The sequence below is a fragment of the Myotis daubentonii genome, chromosome 2 (assembly GCF_963259705.1).
Source record: "Myotis daubentonii chromosome 2, mMyoDau2.1, whole genome shotgun sequence".
In the NCBI taxonomy this organism is placed as follows: Eukaryota; Metazoa; Chordata; class Mammalia; order Chiroptera; family Vespertilionidae; genus Myotis; species Myotis daubentonii.
Window position 1 is genome coordinate 1,825,833 of NC_081841.1, and position 19,738 is coordinate 1,845,570.

General features: G+C 58.1%; 2 protein-coding genes across 7 annotated transcripts; both read left to right on the top strand.

Moving 5' to 3' along the window:
- The first annotated feature begins 4,312 nt into the window (after positions 1-4,312).
- PKDREJ (polycystin family receptor for egg jelly) lies at positions 4,313-11,504 on the top strand. The gene is made up of 2 exons (XM_059680617.1): positions 4,313-8,966; positions 9,081-11,504. Exons 1-2 carry the CDS (start codon positions 4,417-4,419, stop codon positions 11,323-11,325), a joined length of 6,795 nt encoding a protein of 2,264 aa, XP_059536600.1. The 5' UTR covers positions 4,313-4,416; the 3' UTR covers positions 11,326-11,504.
- Positions 11,505-14,491: 2,987 nt separating this feature from the next.
- Positions 14,492-19,579, top strand: CDPF1 (cysteine rich DPF motif domain containing 1). Of its 6 annotated transcripts, none has more exons than XM_059681359.1 (5): positions 14,492-14,515; positions 15,404-15,505; positions 17,085-17,197; positions 17,780-17,891; positions 18,842-19,579. In XM_059681359.1, exons 3-5 carry the CDS (start codon positions 17,085-17,087, stop codon positions 18,986-18,988), a joined length of 372 nt encoding a protein of 123 aa, XP_059537342.1. In that variant the 5' UTR covers positions 14,492-14,515; positions 15,404-15,505; the 3' UTR covers positions 18,989-19,579. The 6 variants fall into 6 exon arrangements, with proteins under 6 accessions (XP_059537342.1, XP_059537343.1, XP_059537341.1 ...); XM_059681360.1 differs by having other exon boundaries at positions 14,497-14,519; XM_059681358.1 differs by lacking the exon at positions 14,492-14,515 and adding an exon at positions 14,516-14,818.
- Positions 19,580-19,738: the final 159 nt, after the last annotated feature.

Below are 19,738 nucleotides of genomic sequence, written 5' to 3' on the forward strand. Positions count from 1 at the left end.
CAGAGGGGCGGGGCGCGGCGGCCGTGCTCCCCGCTGGCTCACTGGTCCGCTGGGGACCAAGCCGGACAGCGCCCCGCCTCACGGGGGGGGGGGGGTGCGGGGGGGTGCAGGGGGGGGGGGGAGTCGCGCGGGTCCCTGGCCCGCCTCCGCCTCGGGGCTGCGGGCGCCAGGCCGGCCCCAGGGCTCACTCTGGTGTGCGCCACGGTGCGTTCGCCTCCGCGCTCCTGTCCTCCAGCCGGTCTCGCCCCCCCCCAACTCCCGCTCCCCACCACCACCGAAGGGCCCCTCCCTGCTGGGGACGCCCTGGCCCAGGCGACTGCCGAGCCCCTGGGGGCAGAGGAGCCCTGGGCAGTTGTCACTGAAGCGCCTCGTAGTTCCACTAGGAAGCCAGGCGCGCACAGAGGTCTTTATGGCCAACATCCCAGGCGACTTATCCTCCAGTGTCCGTCCATCCCCGCTCCCTCTCGAGGACTTGCAGCCTGAGCTCCGCCCTCAGCCCCAAACCTCTAGCCACCACCCCCCATCTCCGAATTTAATCGACCCCCCCTCCTGCCCCCCACACACACACCTCTCCCCAGGGCGCAGGAGGCAAGGGGTGAGCAGCTCAGGGCAGGTTAAAATGTTGATATTTTTGTTCACTATGATTTTTTTGCCTTAATTTTTGATTTTCAAAAATATTGCATTAATGTATTACTTGTCTCATGTAAGAGATGAAATTATAAAACTCTTAGGAGAAAACCGAGGGGTAAACCCTTGTGAGGTTGGATCAGACAGTGGGTTCTTAGATACGACACCAAAGGACAAGCAACAAAAGAAAACAGAAAAATTGGATTTCACCAAAATTAGAAAAACCTTCTTGCATCAAGGGACGTCATCAAGGAAGTGAAAAGACAACTGTGGGACAGGAGAGAACCCTGCAGATCACAGACGGCCAAGAGCCCAGTGTCCGGGGCACACGAGGAATCCTCACCACGCAACAGCAAACGCAACCCTCCCAGCTTGAAATCAAGCAAAGCATGTGAGGAGACAGACATTCTCCAAAGAAAACCTAGAAATGGCCAGCGAGCACTGAGAAGCTGCCCCTCTGCCCTGGCATGTGTGGCTCCGTCGGGTGGAGCAGAGTCCGGTACATGGAAAGGCCTCGGGTTTGGTTCCGGATAGGGCACATGCCCAGGTTGCAGGTTCCATCCCTGGTCAGGCACCTGACTGATGTTTCTCCCGCTCCCCCTCCTCCATCCTTCCCCCTCCCCCTCCCCCTCCCTCCCTCTCTGTAAAATCAATGGAAACATATCCTCAGGTGAAGATTAAAAAAAAATGCTCAACATTATTAGTCAACAGGGAAATGCAGATCACAATCACAATGAAGTGCCACTTCCCATCGGGTAAGTTGACCAGGAAAAACAGGTAAATCGGCTGCTGGCAAGGCGGCTGGGGGAGCTGAGGGGAGCGCCTGCCATGGGGACGGTTTCCTGGCGGGGTGACAGGAAGGCTTCAGAACCCCTAGCGGTGACGGGTACACAGCACTGTGGATGTGCTAAATGCCCCTGAATTGTGCGCTTTAAAACGGTTAATTTTATGTGAACTTCACCTCAATAAAAACTATGATTTGTCTTTGCTTACTGAGGTTTTGGTTGCCCCTCCCTTACATTTTGCACCCCAGGTGAGTGCCTCCCTGCCCCCCCCCCCAGTCCACTGTAGCCTGGTGCCCACGTTGGAAAAGGTCTGGCTGGTACAAGTGAAATAACCAGACCCCGAGGCTCTGGCCTGCAGCCCTACACGACCAGGAGGCCCCAAGGCCCAGGACAGCACCGAGGGTGGCAGGCAGCGGCGGCTGGGTCACCCTTGAGGGCCTGTGGGCGAGCCGTGCCCTGCACCCTCTCCAGGATGGAGGTGGGTGGGAGCGTGTCCTCGGGAACCCCCAAATGTGATGTGGTGTGTCCCCTCCCCCCCACCACACCCCTTGCAGGTGGCGGGACCTTCCTGGAGGCTCAGAAGCTGGTGCCGTTGGCTGGGGCAGCTCTGAGCATGATGCTGGGAAGGCCCCGCCCCGCTGGTCAGAGCACACGGAGCCTGGTGTGGGCTTGTCAGGGTGGGGAGAGGGAAAAGGGGGGCCAGGAACAGGCCTTTACTCAAGAGGGGCCCCTGGGAGAGTGGGGGGCTTGTTAACAACGTCCACATGCCTGGGCTGAAGGGTGTCGGTCAGGGAAAGACCCTGCCTGAGGGGCCGGGCGAGAGGCTGGCAGTGGGCGGGGGACCTCCAGGGAGCCCAGTGCGCCCTCAGTGAGCTCAGCTGCAGCCACAGCCTCCACACAGGTGCCTCTTTCACTGCCACCTGTGGGCTCAGAAGTGGCCTGGGGCGAAGGGCGAAGGTCAGAGCTGGGTGGGGAGACAGCCAACGTACCTGAACTTCGAGTTTTGACTCACCTCCTGTCTCGTTCTCGCCTCCCTGCCTTTGCACTTACAGGTCCCTCTGCTAGTGGCTCATTCTGAGGCTCGTTCCCTCCTTTCATGCAGATCTGCTGGCTGGGGGGGGGGGGGGGGGGGGCACCTCCTCCAAGAGGCCTTCCCTGACTCCCCGTCCCGTCCTCAATCCTTCTCCCTTCGACTGCTTTATTTTCCTTCACACCCTGGCCACACCGGAAGTCGGCCGCACAAGCCCTGGTCGGTTAGGGTTGTCTCTCACCCCCGCTGTAATGGAAGCCCCTTGCGAACGGGACCAGGGCTGATGCCTAGAAAAACGCCTGCACATAACAGATATTCAAGAAATATATGTGGAGGAACTGATGCTAAATTAGTGAATGAGGAGGGAAAGAAGACAATCAGAGGGGATGATAAAAACCGAATAATAAAGGGGTAGGCCTACCTCTAAACATTTCAATAATTACACCTAGTGTTGATGGTTTAAATATTTCAATTAAAAGGCTGAGATAGACTGAGCGGATAAGACAAAACCAACCCTCTTAAATATTGCCTACCGAAAAAACGCTTTAAATATGAAGACGAAATTAATCTAAAAAGATATGTCATATAGACAGTAAGCGTGAGAGGGCCCGTGTGGCTATTTTATTTCATCCCGCCCCACCCACCCCATTTTATTCGAGCATAACTGACACGCTAGGTGACTACTTTAATATCAGGTAAAATGGACTTCAAACCAAGGATTATTACCAGCAATAGAGACATTTCATAATGATAAGAGGGGCGGCTCATCAGGAAGCATAACGCCAATGTGTGCGCCCTACTCAGCCCAGCTCCGCGTGCGACACGCCGAAACTGACAGACCGGACGCTGAGCCGGATGGTTTCGCCGTCCTACCAGGAGGGACCAACGCCGCCGCAGCAGCTGATAGAACGAGACAGAAGTTCAGGAAGACTGCGCTTGGGGGGTAGGGGGTAACGTGGGGATAAGGACACATATGTAATAACTTCATCAATAAAAAAAAAAATTTAAAAAAAGACTACCCTCATACAAGCACCCGGCTCGCAATGGCGTTTCCGGAACATTCCCCAGCAACAGCAGAACACACATTTTCCCGGGCACGCGGAACAGGCAGGCGGACCCGCCACGGGCTCTCAAGCTGCCTCCACCAACGTGAGGAATAACACATCACACAGAACATATTCTGACCACAACGGAACTCAGTCAGAAATCCGTGCCCAGACAGCTCCACAGACACTCCCAATCTGGGGAAATTAAACAGCGCACTTTTAACTCATGGCTCCAACCCAAGCGGGGGACTCAAAGACACTTTTAATGGAACTTTAAAATACGCCACCTGCGGATGGGGCAGTGTTTGGAAGGAAACTTAGGGCGGTAAACACTTCCACTCGCCAGAGGAGAGATTAAAATGAAAGACTCGGGGTTTCACATTTAAAAAGTAGCAAAAAAGAACGGCTGGTGTGGCTTCATGGGTAGAGCATCCGCCTGTGGACCTAAGGGTCCGGGTTAGATCCCGGTCAGGGCACAGGCACCGGCTCGATCCCCAGTGGGGGGCGTGCAGGAGGCAGCCGACCCATGATCATCTTTCATGATGGATGTTTCTGTCTCTCCCTCTCCCTTCCTCTCTGAAATCAATAAAAAATAAGAAATAGAAAAAGAAAAGCCAAGTAAGAAACCCCGAGTCCGCCCTCCTTGGGTGCTCACCGTCCCTGGTCCCCACTGTCCCGTTGTCCTGGCGACGGGGCCCTGCCAAGGGGCCGTCTCAGTGGGTCAAGGCAGGAGGCCCCCTGAATCCCGCAATCCGCCCCCCCACCTGTGACCCCGTGACCCCGCGGCCCCGTGACCCCGCGGCCCCGTGACCCCGCGGCCCCGTGACCCCGCGGCCCCGTGACCCCCGCGGCCCGTGCTCAGGCGGCAGTTGGCGCACCAGTGGCCGCGCCTCCGCCTTCGCGGCGCTCGCAGCTCCCGGCGGACTCCATGCGGCCGGCGCTGCTCCTCCTGCTCCTGGGCCTGGGCCTGCGCTGCGGCGGCCTCCCTCCGCCCCCCGCCACTCGCGGGGCCCGGACCGGCGTCTCCATCCGGGCTCCGGGAGCGCCTGCCGCGGCCCCGGGCGGCTCACCCCCGGCCGGGCCCCGCCTCCCGGCTCCCGGACAGGCGGCCGCGCTGCGCTCCTTCGCCCAGGGCCTCCGTCCGCTCCCCGGCCATGCTCGCCTCGGCCTGCGGCCACGCGTGGCCCTCGGCGGCGGCGTCCTGAGTGGAAGTGGCCGCGGCCTCTGCTCCTCCCGCGGCCCCGCATGGCGGCCGCGCTGGCACCGCCGCCACGTGCGCGTCCTGCTCCGCGCGCTCCGTGCCCGCCGCGCAGCGCCCACCCGCGTGGACCCGCACCTGCTGGCGCGCGGGGGCCAGCTCTCCCTGCGGAGGCCCGCCCCCCTGCGCCGCTTGCTCCGGCCTCGGGAACGGACCTTGCACCTCGGGCTGGTCAGCCCCAAGGACGCCTCCTCAGCCTCCAGGGGCCTTCACCCCGACGCGGGCTTCAAGGCCCAAACCAAGTGTCCGACAGATGTCAGCTCGGGCTGGCCAGCCGGGGAGTCCGCCCCCTCCTGCCGGTTCTCGAGACAGGTGACTTGCAGCATCAAGAAGGTGCAGATCAACAGGAACCCGGGCCTGCCCGCTGTGCTGCTGACCAGGAGGATGGACATTTCCCTAAATGCCACCTTTCAGTACGACTGCCCCGTGGCTCACACCGCTCAGCCCAACTGGGAGATCTTCTCCGTGCGCTCTTTCCGCCACCAGCCGGACTGGACGAAACCTCTGGTGGTGCCCGGCTTCCAGTTAGGGAACGATCCAACAGTCATGCACATCCCCAAGAAAACGTTATCTTTGGGGGTGTACGTGTTCAATTTCTCAGTGACCCTGGTCCCCTCCTTGCCACAAGCTGCAGTGGACAAAGGCTCAGATAGCATCTACGTCTCGATCCTTAGTGACTTCCTGCAGGCGGTTCTTCTTGGGGAGGTCAACATGACAATTAAGTTCACAGACCAGCTGGTTCTGGACGGATCAACGTCCATGGACCCAGATGTCGACGACCCGTTAGAGGGAGTCCAGTTCTCCTGGTTCTGCACCACAAATTCCAAGAACTACAACAGAGACAAAATAAACGTGATAAGCAAGGAAGTTTGCCTCCCAAAGCAGGTGGATCTCAAGCTGACCTGGGCCTCTGACCCTGTACTGACAATTTCCCCAGAAACACTTAGAGGGGGCCACGTGTATTTTTTCAGAATGGTGATACAGAAGGCCCCCAGATCCGCATATGCTGATAAAAGGGTCCACGTGCTCCAAGCACCGGCACCGAAAGCAAGTATTTCGTGTATTGAAAACTGTGGCAGGATTTTGGTTCTATCAGATCGGTTCTCTCTGTCTCTAAATTGCCCCGATTGTGCCAGAAGCCGGGAAGCGTACAAGTGGTCCATCCTGCGGGCTTCAGGGGATGAGGTCGCATTTGATTGGTTGGGGCAGACTTCAACGGGGAGGGACAGTGATTCTTTGTCTATAAAAACTTTTGCTTTTAGGAATTTTTCTGAAGCTCAGTACTGGATTGCTTTAGATCTGGAAACTTGGGGTGGAGTGAACTTGAACCTCAGGCATTCCTTTACTGTTAACTACGCCCCTGCAATTGGAGATTGCAAAATTAATCCAACTAGTGGGACTGCCTTTTTTACTAAGTTTGTTGTCCAGTGTAATAATTTTAAGGATCAGAACATCCCTCTGACATATAAAATGATCGTGTCTGATTTGTACGATGGCTTTGGCGAAATCAGTTCTTTAACAGAGAACACCTTGGGGCCCATCCTGTATGTGGGCAATGATCCTGAATGCCCCCCTTCCTTTCTCCCCATCGGTGGCGGGGACAGTCATTACTCCTTGAAGGTCTTTGTCCAGGTGTATGACTCTCTGGCAGCTTTTTCTCAGGTGACTCTTCACGCCACTGTACAAGCTCCTACCGGCCAAGCCTCACCCCAGGCCATACTGAAGCAGTTAGTCAATTTCACCGTGGGACAAAATTCAGAGATCTCTGCTTCGCTTCAAAAGCAGGAGTTTTTGTTCGCGGGTTACTTAATGTACGTAGCGGCCTCCGTTCTGAACAGCATGAAACCCGAACCAGCCCTGCAGGCGGACAAAGCCAGGCTCCGGGAACACCTGGTCAACCAGTCTGCCCTCCTCCCCATGAACACCCTGATGGCGATTAACCAGGTGGTCACGGTGGTTGCCAAGTTAACCCAGAGAACGTCGGAATTTCCTCCGGTTGCTCGGCAGTCTGCCACAGAGAGGATGTGGCAAGCAAATCGAGCCTTCCAGCAGCATCAGCAGAAAGGCCAAAGCCTGCACTCTGAGCAGATAGAGATCATCAGCACCGGGATCCTAACCAGCGTGTCGAACATCCTAAAAATGGCCGATCCTCACGTAATTTCTGTCGACCCTTTCCGGCTCATACAGTCCCTAGCAGACACGATCCTGGCCGGCAAAGTGCCGGATGATGGGAGCACCGTGATGAGCTCCGCCAGCTTTACCATGTACGCCAGCAAGATGGAAAAGTGGGCTGTTTCCAACAGCATGTTGGGCAACGAGAGACGCTGTCGAAATTGTTTCCAACCAACACTAAATGTGAGCAGCATTCCTCGTCTGTCTGCCAACACTCCTGTTTCTGTGGTGTTTTGTGAGTTTGCAGACGACCCCTTCCCTTGGTTAAATTACCAGGACAGCCTTGCGGCAGATGTGGTTGGATTCAGATTGACGGGAATCGCGGCCAACGGTGACGAGCTGGAGGTCACCCCCGACGTAGTGGACGTGTATGTCAGCAGGAGGAACCTGAGCTCTGCAGCTTTCAACCTCACCGTGGGCCCCGACCACGAGCCTGATAACGCTGACGAGTCCTCGAGGATGACGACGGGGGCGTTCCGCTTCCAAGTGGACAGCCATGCGGTGCGGGAGCTGCTGGTTCACATCGTGACGGAGGTGACCGTGCAGTTCACTGCGCTGGTGTACGCCGGCGGGCGGATCACCCCCTCCGCCTTGGTCGCCACCTTCCTTGTGCCCCACGGTATCCCTCCCATTGCCAACCAGAGCGGCCTGTTCGACCCGGGCTGTGCAGTGAGCGTGCCCCGCCTGGTTTGCCTCCCGCTGTCCCTGCTACAGGTCATAGCTCAGCGGGGCCACTCGCCTGAGTGTGTCATAATCATGGTTCTGAAGGCACCTCATTTTGTCATGCAGCCCAGTGACAAGCTGGTGAGGATTTCTCTTTTCAGTGTCCGCTGCCTGGACATGTACGGGGTCCAGAGCGACTGGACAGAAGACACCTGTGTCCTCGGGGAGAAGACCACCTGGGACCGAGTGCACTGTGTCTGCAGGAAGGCCAGGCGGGCCCGGCGGCAGCTGGCCAACATTCCCTTGCACTTCCGCTACTTGACTGCCAAGGTGATCGTGCCCCCTAACCCTGTGGATCTACGGTTAGAGGTCATCAAGAATGTCACCCAGAACCCCGTGACACTCTTCGCCGTCCTTTTCATTCTGGTCACGTACATCGTCCTAGCTTTCTGGGCCTTGCACAGAGACGAAACAGACCAGTACCTTCGGGACCACACCATAGTCCTCCCTGATAACGACCCTTACGATAACATATGTTACCTCATCACTTTTTTCACAGGAAGCCGTTGTGGGTCCGGCACCAGGGCCAATGTTTTTGTCCAACTTAGGGGGACACAGAGCACCAGCGATGTGCATTGTCTAAGCCACCCACATTTTAAAACTCTCTACCGGGCAAGCGTCCACACTTTCCTCCTAACGACCAGCAGGGACTTGGGGGACATTCAGTCCGTCCGCGTGTGGCACAACAACGAGGGCCATGCCCCCGGCTGGTACTTAAGTCGAATCAAAGTGGAGAACCTGTTCAGCAGGCACATCTGGCTGTTCATGTGTCGCCAGTGGCTTTCTATCGAGACCTCTCTGGACAGAACGTTTCCCGTCACCGACCCCGATGCGCCGCTGCAGAGGATGGACTTCTTGCTCATCGATGCGACGGACAACCTGGCGAAGAATCACCTGTGGTTCTCCGTGTTTGCCGGCGTCGTTGCCCACGGCTTCAATCGGCTGCAGCGGCTGTCCTGCTGCCTGGCCATGCTGCTGTCCACCCTCCTGTGCAACATCATGTTCTTCAACCTGGACACGGAGAAGCAAGACAAACAAGACCAAGGGAACCGATATGTCCGATCGATGATCATCGGCTTGGAGAGCGCCATGATCACCCTCCCGGTGCAGGTCATAATCACGGGGCTGTTCACCTACTCCCAGCGGAGACCGCAGGTGACCCTGGACAAGGTGATGCCTCAGGAGTACCCCGAGGTGGCAGAGGTGAGCGGCCACTGGGAGGAGCGGCTGGAGAGGTGGCACGCCCAGGAGACGGCTGCAGAGGAGCGCTCCCAAGAGGCGCGTGCCCAGAAGGCGCGGTCCCAGAAGGCGCGCTCCCAGAAGGCGCGCTCCCAAGAGGCGCATGCCCAGGAGTCACGCTCCCAGAAAGCGAGCACCCGCAAGGCCCAGCAGTCCCTCACCAGGAAGCTCATAGGACGCCATAAGTCTCTTTCCAAGAGGACCTCCAAAGCAGGGCACTCGCTTAGGAAAAAAGACAGCAAAGGCCCACACACCCCTGGCACCAACGCCAACGCCAACAACGAAAACATGAACAACAGTCCCCAGGTGCCCTCCGCACAGCCGCCGCCCCCGCCCCAAGACCAAGAACCGCAGGATCCGCTTGCACCCCCGCCCCCACCCACAAAGCCCAGGACCACCCTGCCTGGGTGGTGGAAGTGGGTCGCGTGGTTCTTGGTCTTCGCCACTTCGGGGGTGTCCTCGTTCTTCATTGTGTTTTACGGCCTGACCTACGGCTATGAGAAGTCGATTGAGTGGCTCTTTGCATCGCTCTGTTCCTTCTGCGAGTCCGTCTTCCTGGTGCAGCCCTCGAAAATTATCCTCGTGACAGGCATGCGAACCAACAGGCTCAAGTACTGCAAGAACCTCTCCTGGGTCAGCAACTATCGCTACACCGAGATCCAGCTGCAGGACCGCAGGCTGCGTCCCAAGGAGATGCACCAGCGGCACCAGGACGTCGCCCGCCTCCGAGGCAGCCGCATGTACCAGCCTCTCACGCAAGACGAAGTCGGGATATTCAGAAGGAAGAGGGCGCTCAAGAGGCGAGCCCTGCTGTTCCTGGGTCACTTCCTCACTCACTGCATCTTTCTGGCCCTCCTGCTGGGCCTCGTCGCCCTCCTCCGCCGCACGGACAGCTTCCGCTACAACCAGTTCATCCGCAGCCGCTTCTCCGTGGATCTTGCTACGGTCACCAAGCTGGACCACATCTACCCGTGGCTCCACAGCGTGCTGCTGCCTTTGTTTCACAACGACCTCCACCCAACGTTTCTTCCCGACAGCTCCTCCAAAATCCTCGGCCTCCCACTGCTGAGGCAGGTGAGGGCCACGCCTGGCCCCAGGGCCTGTCGGCCGGCCAAGCGCTTTCCGCCCAACAGCATCGAAGGGGAGATTCGCTGCCATCCCGAGTACGGGGCCGACCCAGAGGACACCAGCGACCACCCCGGCTCCTGGAAGAAAGTTGCTAAGCGGCAGGCAGACAAGAACAACGGGTTTACCTATAAGCCTCCGGAGGGGAGGTGGGTGTACTACTCCTACGGACTTCTCCACACCTACGGGTCGGGGGGGTATGTTTTCTATTTCTTCCCAGACCAGCAGCAGTTTAATTCCACGCTGAGGCTCAGGGACCTCCAGAGCGGCCGCTGGCTGGACGAGAAGACGTGGGCTGTGATCCTGGAGCTGACCACGCTGAACGCGGACGCGGGGCTGCTCGGCAGCACTTCCGTCCTGTTCGAGGTCTCTCCGTTAGGGGTCGTGAACGCGAGCATATCCGTGCACTCCTTCTCGCTGGCGGATCTGAACAGAGACACGTCGGCAGAGATCTACCTGTACGTGGCCATTCTCGCGTTTTTCGGGGCCTACGTCGTGTACGAGGGCTACGTCATCACGCAGAAGGCGGCCTCCTACCTGGCCAATGCGAACAACTTGTTCAACTTGGCACTCAAGTGCACCCTCGCCGTGCTGATTGTGCTGTTTCTCAGGAAATACTCCTTGGCCGCTGGCATCACTCAGTTCTACTCATCGAACCCCGTGGGTTTCATTCCCTTTCACGCCGTTGCGCAAGCGGACCGCGCCCTGGGGACCGTCCTCGGCCTCCTGCTGTTCCTGACCATTCTGAAGACCCTCAGGTACTTCAGGTTCTTGTACCACGTGCGCCTGGCGGAGCGGGTCCTCCAGACCGCCCTGCCCGGCATCTGCCACGTGGCGCTCCTGGTGTTCGTGTCTTTCTTTCTGTTCGTGGCTTTTGGCCACCTGGTGTTCGGTCAGCACGAGTGGGGCTACAGCACCGCGATCCGCGCCACGCAGACCGTCTTCTCCTACTGCACGGCAGCCCTCCGGGACGCGGCGTTTTCCAGCCACAGGGCCCTCGGGGTCCTGCTCCTCGCGGCGTTCGTGCTGCTGCTGATCTGCGTATTGATCCACTTGTTCACGGCTGTGATCCTCTCTGCCTACAAGGCCCTGAGGCAGCCCGTGTATGAGGAGCCTTCGGGCGAAGCGGAGGCCATCGCCTACCTGTGCGGCAAGCTCCGGACGGTGTTTGGCTGCCTGTGCTGCCAGCCCAAGGCCCAAGAGCAGCGGGAGCTCTTCGTGGACATGCTGTACGGGAAGCCGGAGAGGCACAGCAGCCACTACCTGGGGCTGAAGACCAGGAACATCAACGAGAAGAAGATGGTGTACCTGGTGGTGTGACTGGGATAGTTTCCGGGCTGCAGGCAAGGCTCTCCCGCCTGATGTTCAGTTTAGAGGTTCCGTCCTGCTGTCTGCCTGTGTCCTGCACAGTGCACACCCCCACATTTTACAGGGTTCCCACTCTCGGTCGCCACTTTTAGGAACGTGACAGGAAGGAGTATAGCACACACCCGGGGCGGGGGGGGGGGGGTGGTGGCGCCAGACATCCTGGGATGAGGGGCACTGAGGGTCTTTGGAGCCCATAGCAGTTTAGAGGGTTAGAGACCCAGATTTGGGGGAGGGAGCTAAAGATCTCCCCAACCTCCCCCCCCTCCCGCCCCACACACCTCGCTGGGAGTTCTTTTCACAGATCAGAGCTTCCTGACCCTTGTCCCCTGCAGCCCCCACATTCCAGCTGGGCCAGGGCCGGAGGGGCCTGTGGGGAGTTCTGGATGCGCCCTGAGTTTGCCATGCAGGGATGAGGAGGGTGGTCAGAAGTCTGAAGCTTCCCATCGACTCCCTAAGGCTCCTTCAAATTAAAGATGTAAAACCATAATATTTCCTGGCCACGGGACAGTGTTCGTTAGACAACAAGGGGTGAGTGTGGGCTCACTCTGAGCGGAGGCACCTGCTCTGTGTGTCGTACACCCAGGGTCTGGGCCTTCTGTTGTCTACGGCCTGGTGGATGGTTATGGAACAATAAAGAAAATGTTTGTTTCAGAGAAACGCCTGGCAGCGGTTGTATTTCCCTCAGAAGCACGTTCCTTCGTGTAGATCCTGTATCAGAATTACGTGACTTCCGGGAGGCGTGCAGGGGCTTCTGCACGAGGCACCGACACGGCTCCTGCCCTGGAAGTCAGCCTGTGGGCATTTGGTCCCAGGTGTTCCTCACTCGCCAGGCGGCCCTGCAACCCTGGAGGCACCTAGGAGCTCCCAGGGGCTCCTCCTGGGGGGCTGCCTGCGAGCCTGGGGCGGCTGCGGTCTTCTCTGCCAGGTAAGAAACAGAGAGGTTCAGTGGCCCCAGCACGGCCCCTCACACGGTTAAGGTCAGAGGTCAGATCTGGGTTTCCTAAGTGCCCTTTGGGGAGGTCGCGGGGTTCACACTGCCCACTGCTTCTGGCTGCAGGGCATGTTTGTACTTAGCTCCTCTCTGAGCCACCTGAGTTTGGACCAGGTTGAAAGACAGAGTGACCGTGTGGGAGGGGCAAACGACTCTTCACTGATGGGAGCCAGCTTCGCTCTCTGAGATGCACTTGCCCACTGAGCTGCAGGATGAGGGAGGTTCGGCCCCAGGTGAGGGCCGTGCAGGGCCGGCCCCTCTGAGAGGCTTCTGAGACTGATGGCCTCTCTCTGGGCGCTCCGGAGGCCTGGGGGGCACACTAGTTGGCCTCCCTTCCCAGGAAGACAGCTCCAGGGGTGGGAGGACCCTCCCGCCCAGGTCAGCATAGTGTCTCGGGACTCAGAGCTGTGCCGCAGGAGAGGGAGTTACAGGGTCACAAACACAGGCCCAGGCGGAGTCCCTGGGGGTCCAGGATCGGGCTGGTCCCAGCATGTGGTCTGAGTGAGGACCAGGACGGCGGCGGAGGTGCTGTGAGATTTCCAGGCAAAGTCCAGCAGTGGGGGGCCTTCCACGCCCTGGGAGAGCAGAGCTGCGGGGCCCCTGGTCGGGGAGAGCCAGGGCCAGTACTTCTCGTCCTTTAGAAACAGACGTGGAATTAGAGCTTTATCAGGGAAGTAAGGGGACCAGGGTCACAAATCAAAACTCTGAAGGCCATTTTCACAGGACGTGGCGACAATTTCTAAGCGTCTTCCGGGACTCCCCTTTTCCTGTCGTATTCCCGGGAAGAGGGTGGGTATATTCCAGAACACGTTGTCCACAGTTCTAAACCAACTCCTTCCCAAGTCTGTACGGCACAGGAACACAGACACATATTCCCAATTCAGCCCCCTCGGAACACGTCTGACATGCAGAGCGCTCCCTGTGGCTCAGGGAGCCGAGCCGTGCCCTCCATCTGTTAATGACGAAGACTTGCTTTAAGGCCTGCTTCTGTGTGTCATACTGTTAAGACACCTACTTAGAAACTACACAACACTGAAGGCACTTCATCCACTAGCCACACAGTAGGTCCTCAAATAACATGGTTCTGCCCAACGTCATGTTGTTATAACATTGATGGGAAGAAAAATAAATCAATTCCGATTCTGGTGGGGGCCCCTGTGCGAAGTGTGTGTGCCCCCAGGCTGGGTGGGTTTTCTCATTTCCTCCCAGGGCCGAAAATGTGCCTGGTAGGCGCCCTGGCCTGTCTCACCTGCCCCAGGCACAGTGAGTGTGGGTGAGCGTGACCGATATTCATGGCTCAACTCTAAACCTAAAGCTTCAAGGGTTTTATGGACCATTCAAGTGGATAGTCAGCAGAGTGAAGTTTCTTCCGGGCGCAATCATTAAGAACTAGCGACAAACTATGACTCAGGAGAGGCTGTGTAACTCGGCGCCTCGCGGGACTGGAGGCCAGGAGTGAGGTGGGGGGTCCGGCAGCAGGGTGAGGAGAGCCTGGGAGCTGACGGATGGAGGGGCCCAGGTCACCCGGGGCTTCGCAGGCCACAAGGGCTCCGGAGGCGCGCGGTGACACGGCACAAGCGCACACGGCTTCACAAAGGCCCAGGTAACACCAGGGCTCGCGCGGAACCCATCACTCAGTTGCCTTACGGGGCGCACTCGGCCCTGCCTGCGGCCAGGGGCTCGGGCGCGGACAGGGTGCAGGAAGCTTGCGCGCTCAGACCAGGACGCTCAGGCTCCAGCGCGTGGTCAGCGGCCTTGGACCTCCGCGCAGTCAGGTTATTTGCCAGCCGTGCCCCGGCGGCCTCGGCTCTGCAGAACCCGGTGGGAAGCTCGGGAAGAAGCCGAGAACAGTAGAGCAGCCAGACCGCAGGCCAAGTAGGCGACCCCCGGCCGGAGAAAGGCTAGGCCGACCCCAAAAGCCAGGGACAGAGAGGACACAGCGGAGGCGGAAGTCCGACCAAAGCTCCCTCCCGCGCTGCGCATGCGCCCGGGCTCCTGGGACTAGGAGAGGAACCGCGCACGCGCTGTGGGCGGTCACGGGACGGGGGCGGGGCCAGGGCGGGGCCGCGCAGGCGCCGTGGGCAATTGGGGGGCGGGGCCGGGGCGGGGCCGCGCAGGCGCCGTGGGAGGGGGTTGCGGGTGGCGGTGGAGGTGAGTGGAGCCGCCGGACGGCGTGGCGGGGGCGTGCGAGGCGTTGGCTGCGACCTGCCCAGCGCCTGTTGCTCGCCCGCCGACCTCGGCCCCTCGGCGGAGGTCCGCGGGGTTCCGAGTGCCAGTGGTGGGAGTCGCTGCCCCGCGGCGCCAGGGACGGGACTCCCGGAGGTCTAGGGAAAGGCCACGGGGTGACGGCGGAGCCCGGGGCTCAGAGCCCCCGCGGCCGGTCCTGGACGTGCGGGGCCCTCCGGACACGGAGAGGGGCATTTTAGGAAACACGAGGAAGAGTCAAATGAAGGGGTTCGGAATAAACAGCAGCAGGGACGAAGAATGCCTTCAGAGGGCACGTCGAAGGGTGGTGGAGCCAGGTCCCCACGGGCCAAGGAATAAAAGATGAATGGACTGGACCCCAGACCCCAGGAGGCCCCGCGCTGAGACGGGGAAGGGGCGAAAGCAACGGGCCCAGAGGAGCGGGGCAAGCCCCGTGGGACAGCGAGCAGCCCAACACACAGGGACCCCAAACTGGGCACACACCAACAGCGGCAGCTCCACGATGCAAAGGAAATGCATTTTAGTAAACACTGCCTTTATAATTCTTCAAAGTGTGTGTGTACATCTTGGGGGGACACCTTACAATGGCACTTGGAACCCCAATAGGAGAAGAGGGAGAAAGAACAGGGCTATCACGGTTAAGACTTTCCCCCAAAATAGTGGAAGTTACCAAAACACAGGCCAAAGACTGCTTAAAGTACAAGCAGTATAAAAAACTTTAAAAGAAAGAAAGAAAGAAAAAAAAATATAAATATATATATATATATATATATATATATATATATATATATATATATATATTTTTTTTTTTTTTTTTTTTCAAACTGCTGAAAGCCAAAGACAAAACATCTCCAAGGCGGCCAGAGGGAGACTCCATAGGCAGATGTGGGGGAGCCGTCCTGGTGGAGGGAGCAGCAAGAGCAGAGGCAGCTGAAGGTTAGTACGTGAGCCTGGTGTGTGAGGGGCCGTGATGGGAAAAGATAATCCCCGTCTTACAGCGTCTCCACTGTCAAGGAAGGGAGTTCGTTCTGTAGTCAGTAGGGGAGCCCCTTGGGTTGGATGCGCCACTCAGAGCCTTGAATTTTGTAAAATCCTGCTGAGTTTTGTCATGCTTTTTACACATCTGTTGAAATGATGTCTACTGTTTTTTGTACGTCTTTGGAAATGATGAGTACTGGCTTTTTTCTGTTACTCTGAAAAGTTCCATTCGTTGGCTTCTGAGTGTTAAACCAACCTTGCATTCCTTGAGCCTAGTGGAATTGAATCCACTCAGGCATGATGCATTAGGCTTCCTATATGTTGTTATTGAATTCAGTTTGCTAAGATGTTGCTAAACATTTTTGTATCTGGGTTCGTGAAGGATGTTGGTCTGTAGTTTTTGTGTAATTGCTTTGTCTGGTTAACGGTATCAAGGCAATCCTGGCAGTTTTGGTGTACTGGCCTCATAAAATCACTGAGCAAGTGTTTCTTTCTTTGCATTCTGAAATAATTTCTATATGTTGGTACTGTTTCTCCTTTAAATGTTTAACAATTTGAGGTTAAGCCATTTTGGCATATTTGGGGGGGGGGTTATTTCAGTTGTTAGGAAAAATGTAAATTATGAAATTTCTGAATAGATATAGAGCTATTCAGGTTTTCTGTTTCTATTTGAGTCACTTTTGATAATTGGTAGGTTTCTTTTTTCCAAGAAATCTGTCCATGTCAGCTAAATTGTCACATTTATTTGGTAAAAAGTTGTTAACAATATCCCCTTATTTTCCTTTTAGTGTCTGTAGTCTTAGTGATGTCCCCTCTCTCATTCCTGATTGTGGTAATTTGCATCTTCCCATTTTTCTTGATCAGTCTAGTTAGAGGTCATCAACTTTACTGATGTTTTGAAATAACCCGTCTTGGTTGTACTGATTTCCCCCCATTGCTTATCACTTTCTATATGTTTGGTTTCTGTCCTTTATTATTTTCTTCTTTGATTTATGTTGGGTTCAATTTTTTTTCTAGCTTCTTAAAGTAGAAACTTAGATGGCTGGTTTTAGACCTTTCCCATTTTAAATATTAAAGCCAGTGAATTTCCTGGCAGGCACTGTCTCAGCTGTGTATCTTGATATGCTGTATTTCAGTTTTCATTTAGTGAAAATATCCTCTAATTTCTCTCTTTGAACTGTGATTTAGTTAGAATTATATTGTTTAACTTCCAGGTATTTGGAGGTTTTTAGGGTATCTTTTTGTTATTTTAATTTAATTGTTTTGGGATTGGAGAACGTACTTTGCAATTCCAAGTATTTTTTATTGTCTGAGGCCTGTTTTGTGGCACGGCATAGAATCTCTCTTGGTAAGTGTCTCACGTGCACTTGAAAACAATGTGTGACCTTGAGGAGGTCTCGGACTTTGACCTGAGGCTCCTGGTCTAAGGGGCGCCCTTCGTCTTCTCCTCTTCTCCGTTAGCGCATGCAGCCAGGGCTTCGAGAGGTGGGTAGGGTTTGGTTCTGAAGGTGGCGGGCCCTGCATCTTGATCTTGCAGATGGCGTGTGAGGCAGAGCACCGTCCCCTGGGTGTGTTTGAGTGCCAGCTCTGTGCCTTGGCAGCTCCATACAGCTATGTGGGGCAGAAGCCCCCCGACACCCAGTCTGTCGTGTGAGTATCCGTGCCCAGGGGCCCAGGAGTGGGCGAGCTAGTGCGCCGGTGGGAGTGAGTCCTGAGGTCCAGCTTCCTGTGACTGCCCGGGGAGGCCTGGAGGAGAGCCAGTGGGTCCCAGCGCTTGATTCCTGACCTTCAAATTGTCCTTCACCAAATGCCACATCATGGGGAAGCGGACCAGTAGTTACTCACGTAGGGCAAGTGGCAGGGCAAGGCTCCTTCCTGCTGGCGGGGTTCCTCTGCTGACGGGACAGGGGTGTCTCTCGGAACCCCGTGTCTCCCTCCCGGTGTGCGGTGTGAGGCCAGCACCCGACACAGGTGCGATGCACCTGTTTTCCCTGCGGGGAAGCAGGCAGTTTGGGAATGGGCATCACCCTGCTCGGGTGAGGGGAGGGCTTAGAGGGCGTGGATGGAGGCCCCGGCCCCGGCCCCATCCTGTGAGTCAGGTCAGGGCCCCTCTGTGGGCTGAGGAGTGGTGGCCCCGCCGCCGTGGTTTCAGAGCCCGGAGCAGGGGCCAGCCCCACCCCCACTGAGCTCCCAGCAGCAGGGGTTCCAGCGGCATCACTTCCTGTCCCACAGCCTCCTGGAGGAGAGCTACGTCATGAAGGACCCCTTCACCCCGGACAAGGACCGGTTCCTCATCCTGGGCTCCAGGTGCAGTGTCTGCGGCCGGCTGGTGTGTGTGGGCCCGGTGGGTAAGCCACACGACTGCCTCGCTTCCACCCTCACGCCCCGTCCCCCGCTCCCGCGCTGGGACCCCACACGCGTGACTGGGAGAGGTAGCATGTGAGCCTTTCCCAAGGGCGGTGTGAGCACCAGCTTTCCTCTCCATGGGGTCCCCGGACCCTCAGTCACCAGCTGGTCTACCTCATTTTGGGTGGTCCCTCCGCCATCTTAGGGCGAAAGATGTGCAGAGGGCACCCTGGGTCAGCCAGGGTCCCTGTGGGGTCCGAGGGGTCCAAGTAGATTCTGGGAGGTTCTGCACCACCCCAGTGGCCCTCACAGGCCCCTCACCACGGGTGCTGACCTTCTCTCTGGCTGTCCTTGGGGACCCACAGAGCAAGGGACCATGCTCTCCCGAGCATGCGTGTGCCAGGCCCTGTGCTTGGAGCGGCCTTAACCCTGGGGCGTCCTTCAGTCCCCTCCCCCCAAACCCAGCCAGGCGAAGCAGGACTGCGCCCATTTGACAGGTGAGGGAGCCGAGGTCCCAGAGGCTGTGGGCCCAGTGCCCAGCACGGCTGAGCCTAGTGTTTGAGAACCCACGGACAGCGCAGTGGGTGGTGCAGCTGAGTGTGGCCCTGTAATCCGAGTGACCCTACCCTGAGGGGGCCCTGCGCGTCCTGCCTGGGGGTGGTCACCTCCCAGCCCCTCAGAGGCACAAAGGCCCCGGCAATGAGGCCTCGCCAAGTGTTGAAAGCCCCCGACACCCGTGCCTGCAGGGCTGCCCCTGGCGCGCACCCCCGCCCCCATTTCTTTTTCTCTCAGGCGGCTGGCCAGGCCCCTGGGCCACGGTCTCCCTCTTGCTCTTCTGGCTCCGCTGCACCCTCCCCACCTCCTCTCAGCTGCCCGTGCATCCTCGGGCCTGCCCAGCCCCTGCCCGCCTGCGCCTGTGCCCGTCCTCAGCCCGCCCTCCCCCTCCAGGAATGCAGTCTGTTCTACTCCAAGAGGTTCTGCCTCCCTTGTGTCCAGAAGAACCTCCAGGCCTTCCCCCAGGAGATCCGGCAGGACCTGGAGAAAAGGAAAGGCCCCGCGAAGAGGCCGGCCGGCCAGCCCAGCTCGCAGGCCTGAGCCGGCGTCGGAGGCCCCGGTCGGGCGCTGAGCTGGGAGCCACCGTGTGGCCTTGTTCTGGAGCCGCGCCCCGACTCCACAGCTCACTCGCTCAGTGCTGAGCGCGGGCAGGAGCCAAGGGGCACCCAGGCTCTCAAGGGGCTGGGGCCCCACCCTCTGCAGGTCCTCCCGGCTGTGTCCTGCTCCACATGGCTGGGCTGGAGGGCCCTGCGTCCTTCCCACGAGGGGTCCGATCCAGGGGTTGTCTCCACGCGCCACGCTGCTCTGCTGGGCCCTGAACACAGCCGCGCGGGGCAAGGGCCGCTGCTGTGGAGCTGTCCCCTCTGGCTCTGGTTCCAGCCCCAGGCCCCCGGCTCCCTCCCCTCACGCCCTCACCTTGGAGCCTTCTGTTGCTTGCCTGCCCCTCTCCCCAGAGAACTCAGCCTCAGGCCTGCGGAGGCCAAACCCACAGCCTCAGCATTGCACGTGGGAGCTCGCCTCCTGTCTGCCGGTTCCTGGCGGCAGGCGCTGCCCCGAGTCATCTTACAGTTGCTGCGCGGCCACCGTCCCAGCCCTGAGTGAGAAATGTGAATAAAGAGCCGTTTCCATCGATCCGTGTGCCGGGTTTATTCTCAGATGCCCACGCCTTAAAAAGCTTTCCCTGCTTCATGTCATTTTACACAAATGGACGCCCTGTTCGGGGCCACGCTGTCCGGGGCGCACCCTGTGCGAGCGGCACGCGGTGGGGGACGTGCCGGCGGAGGGCTCACC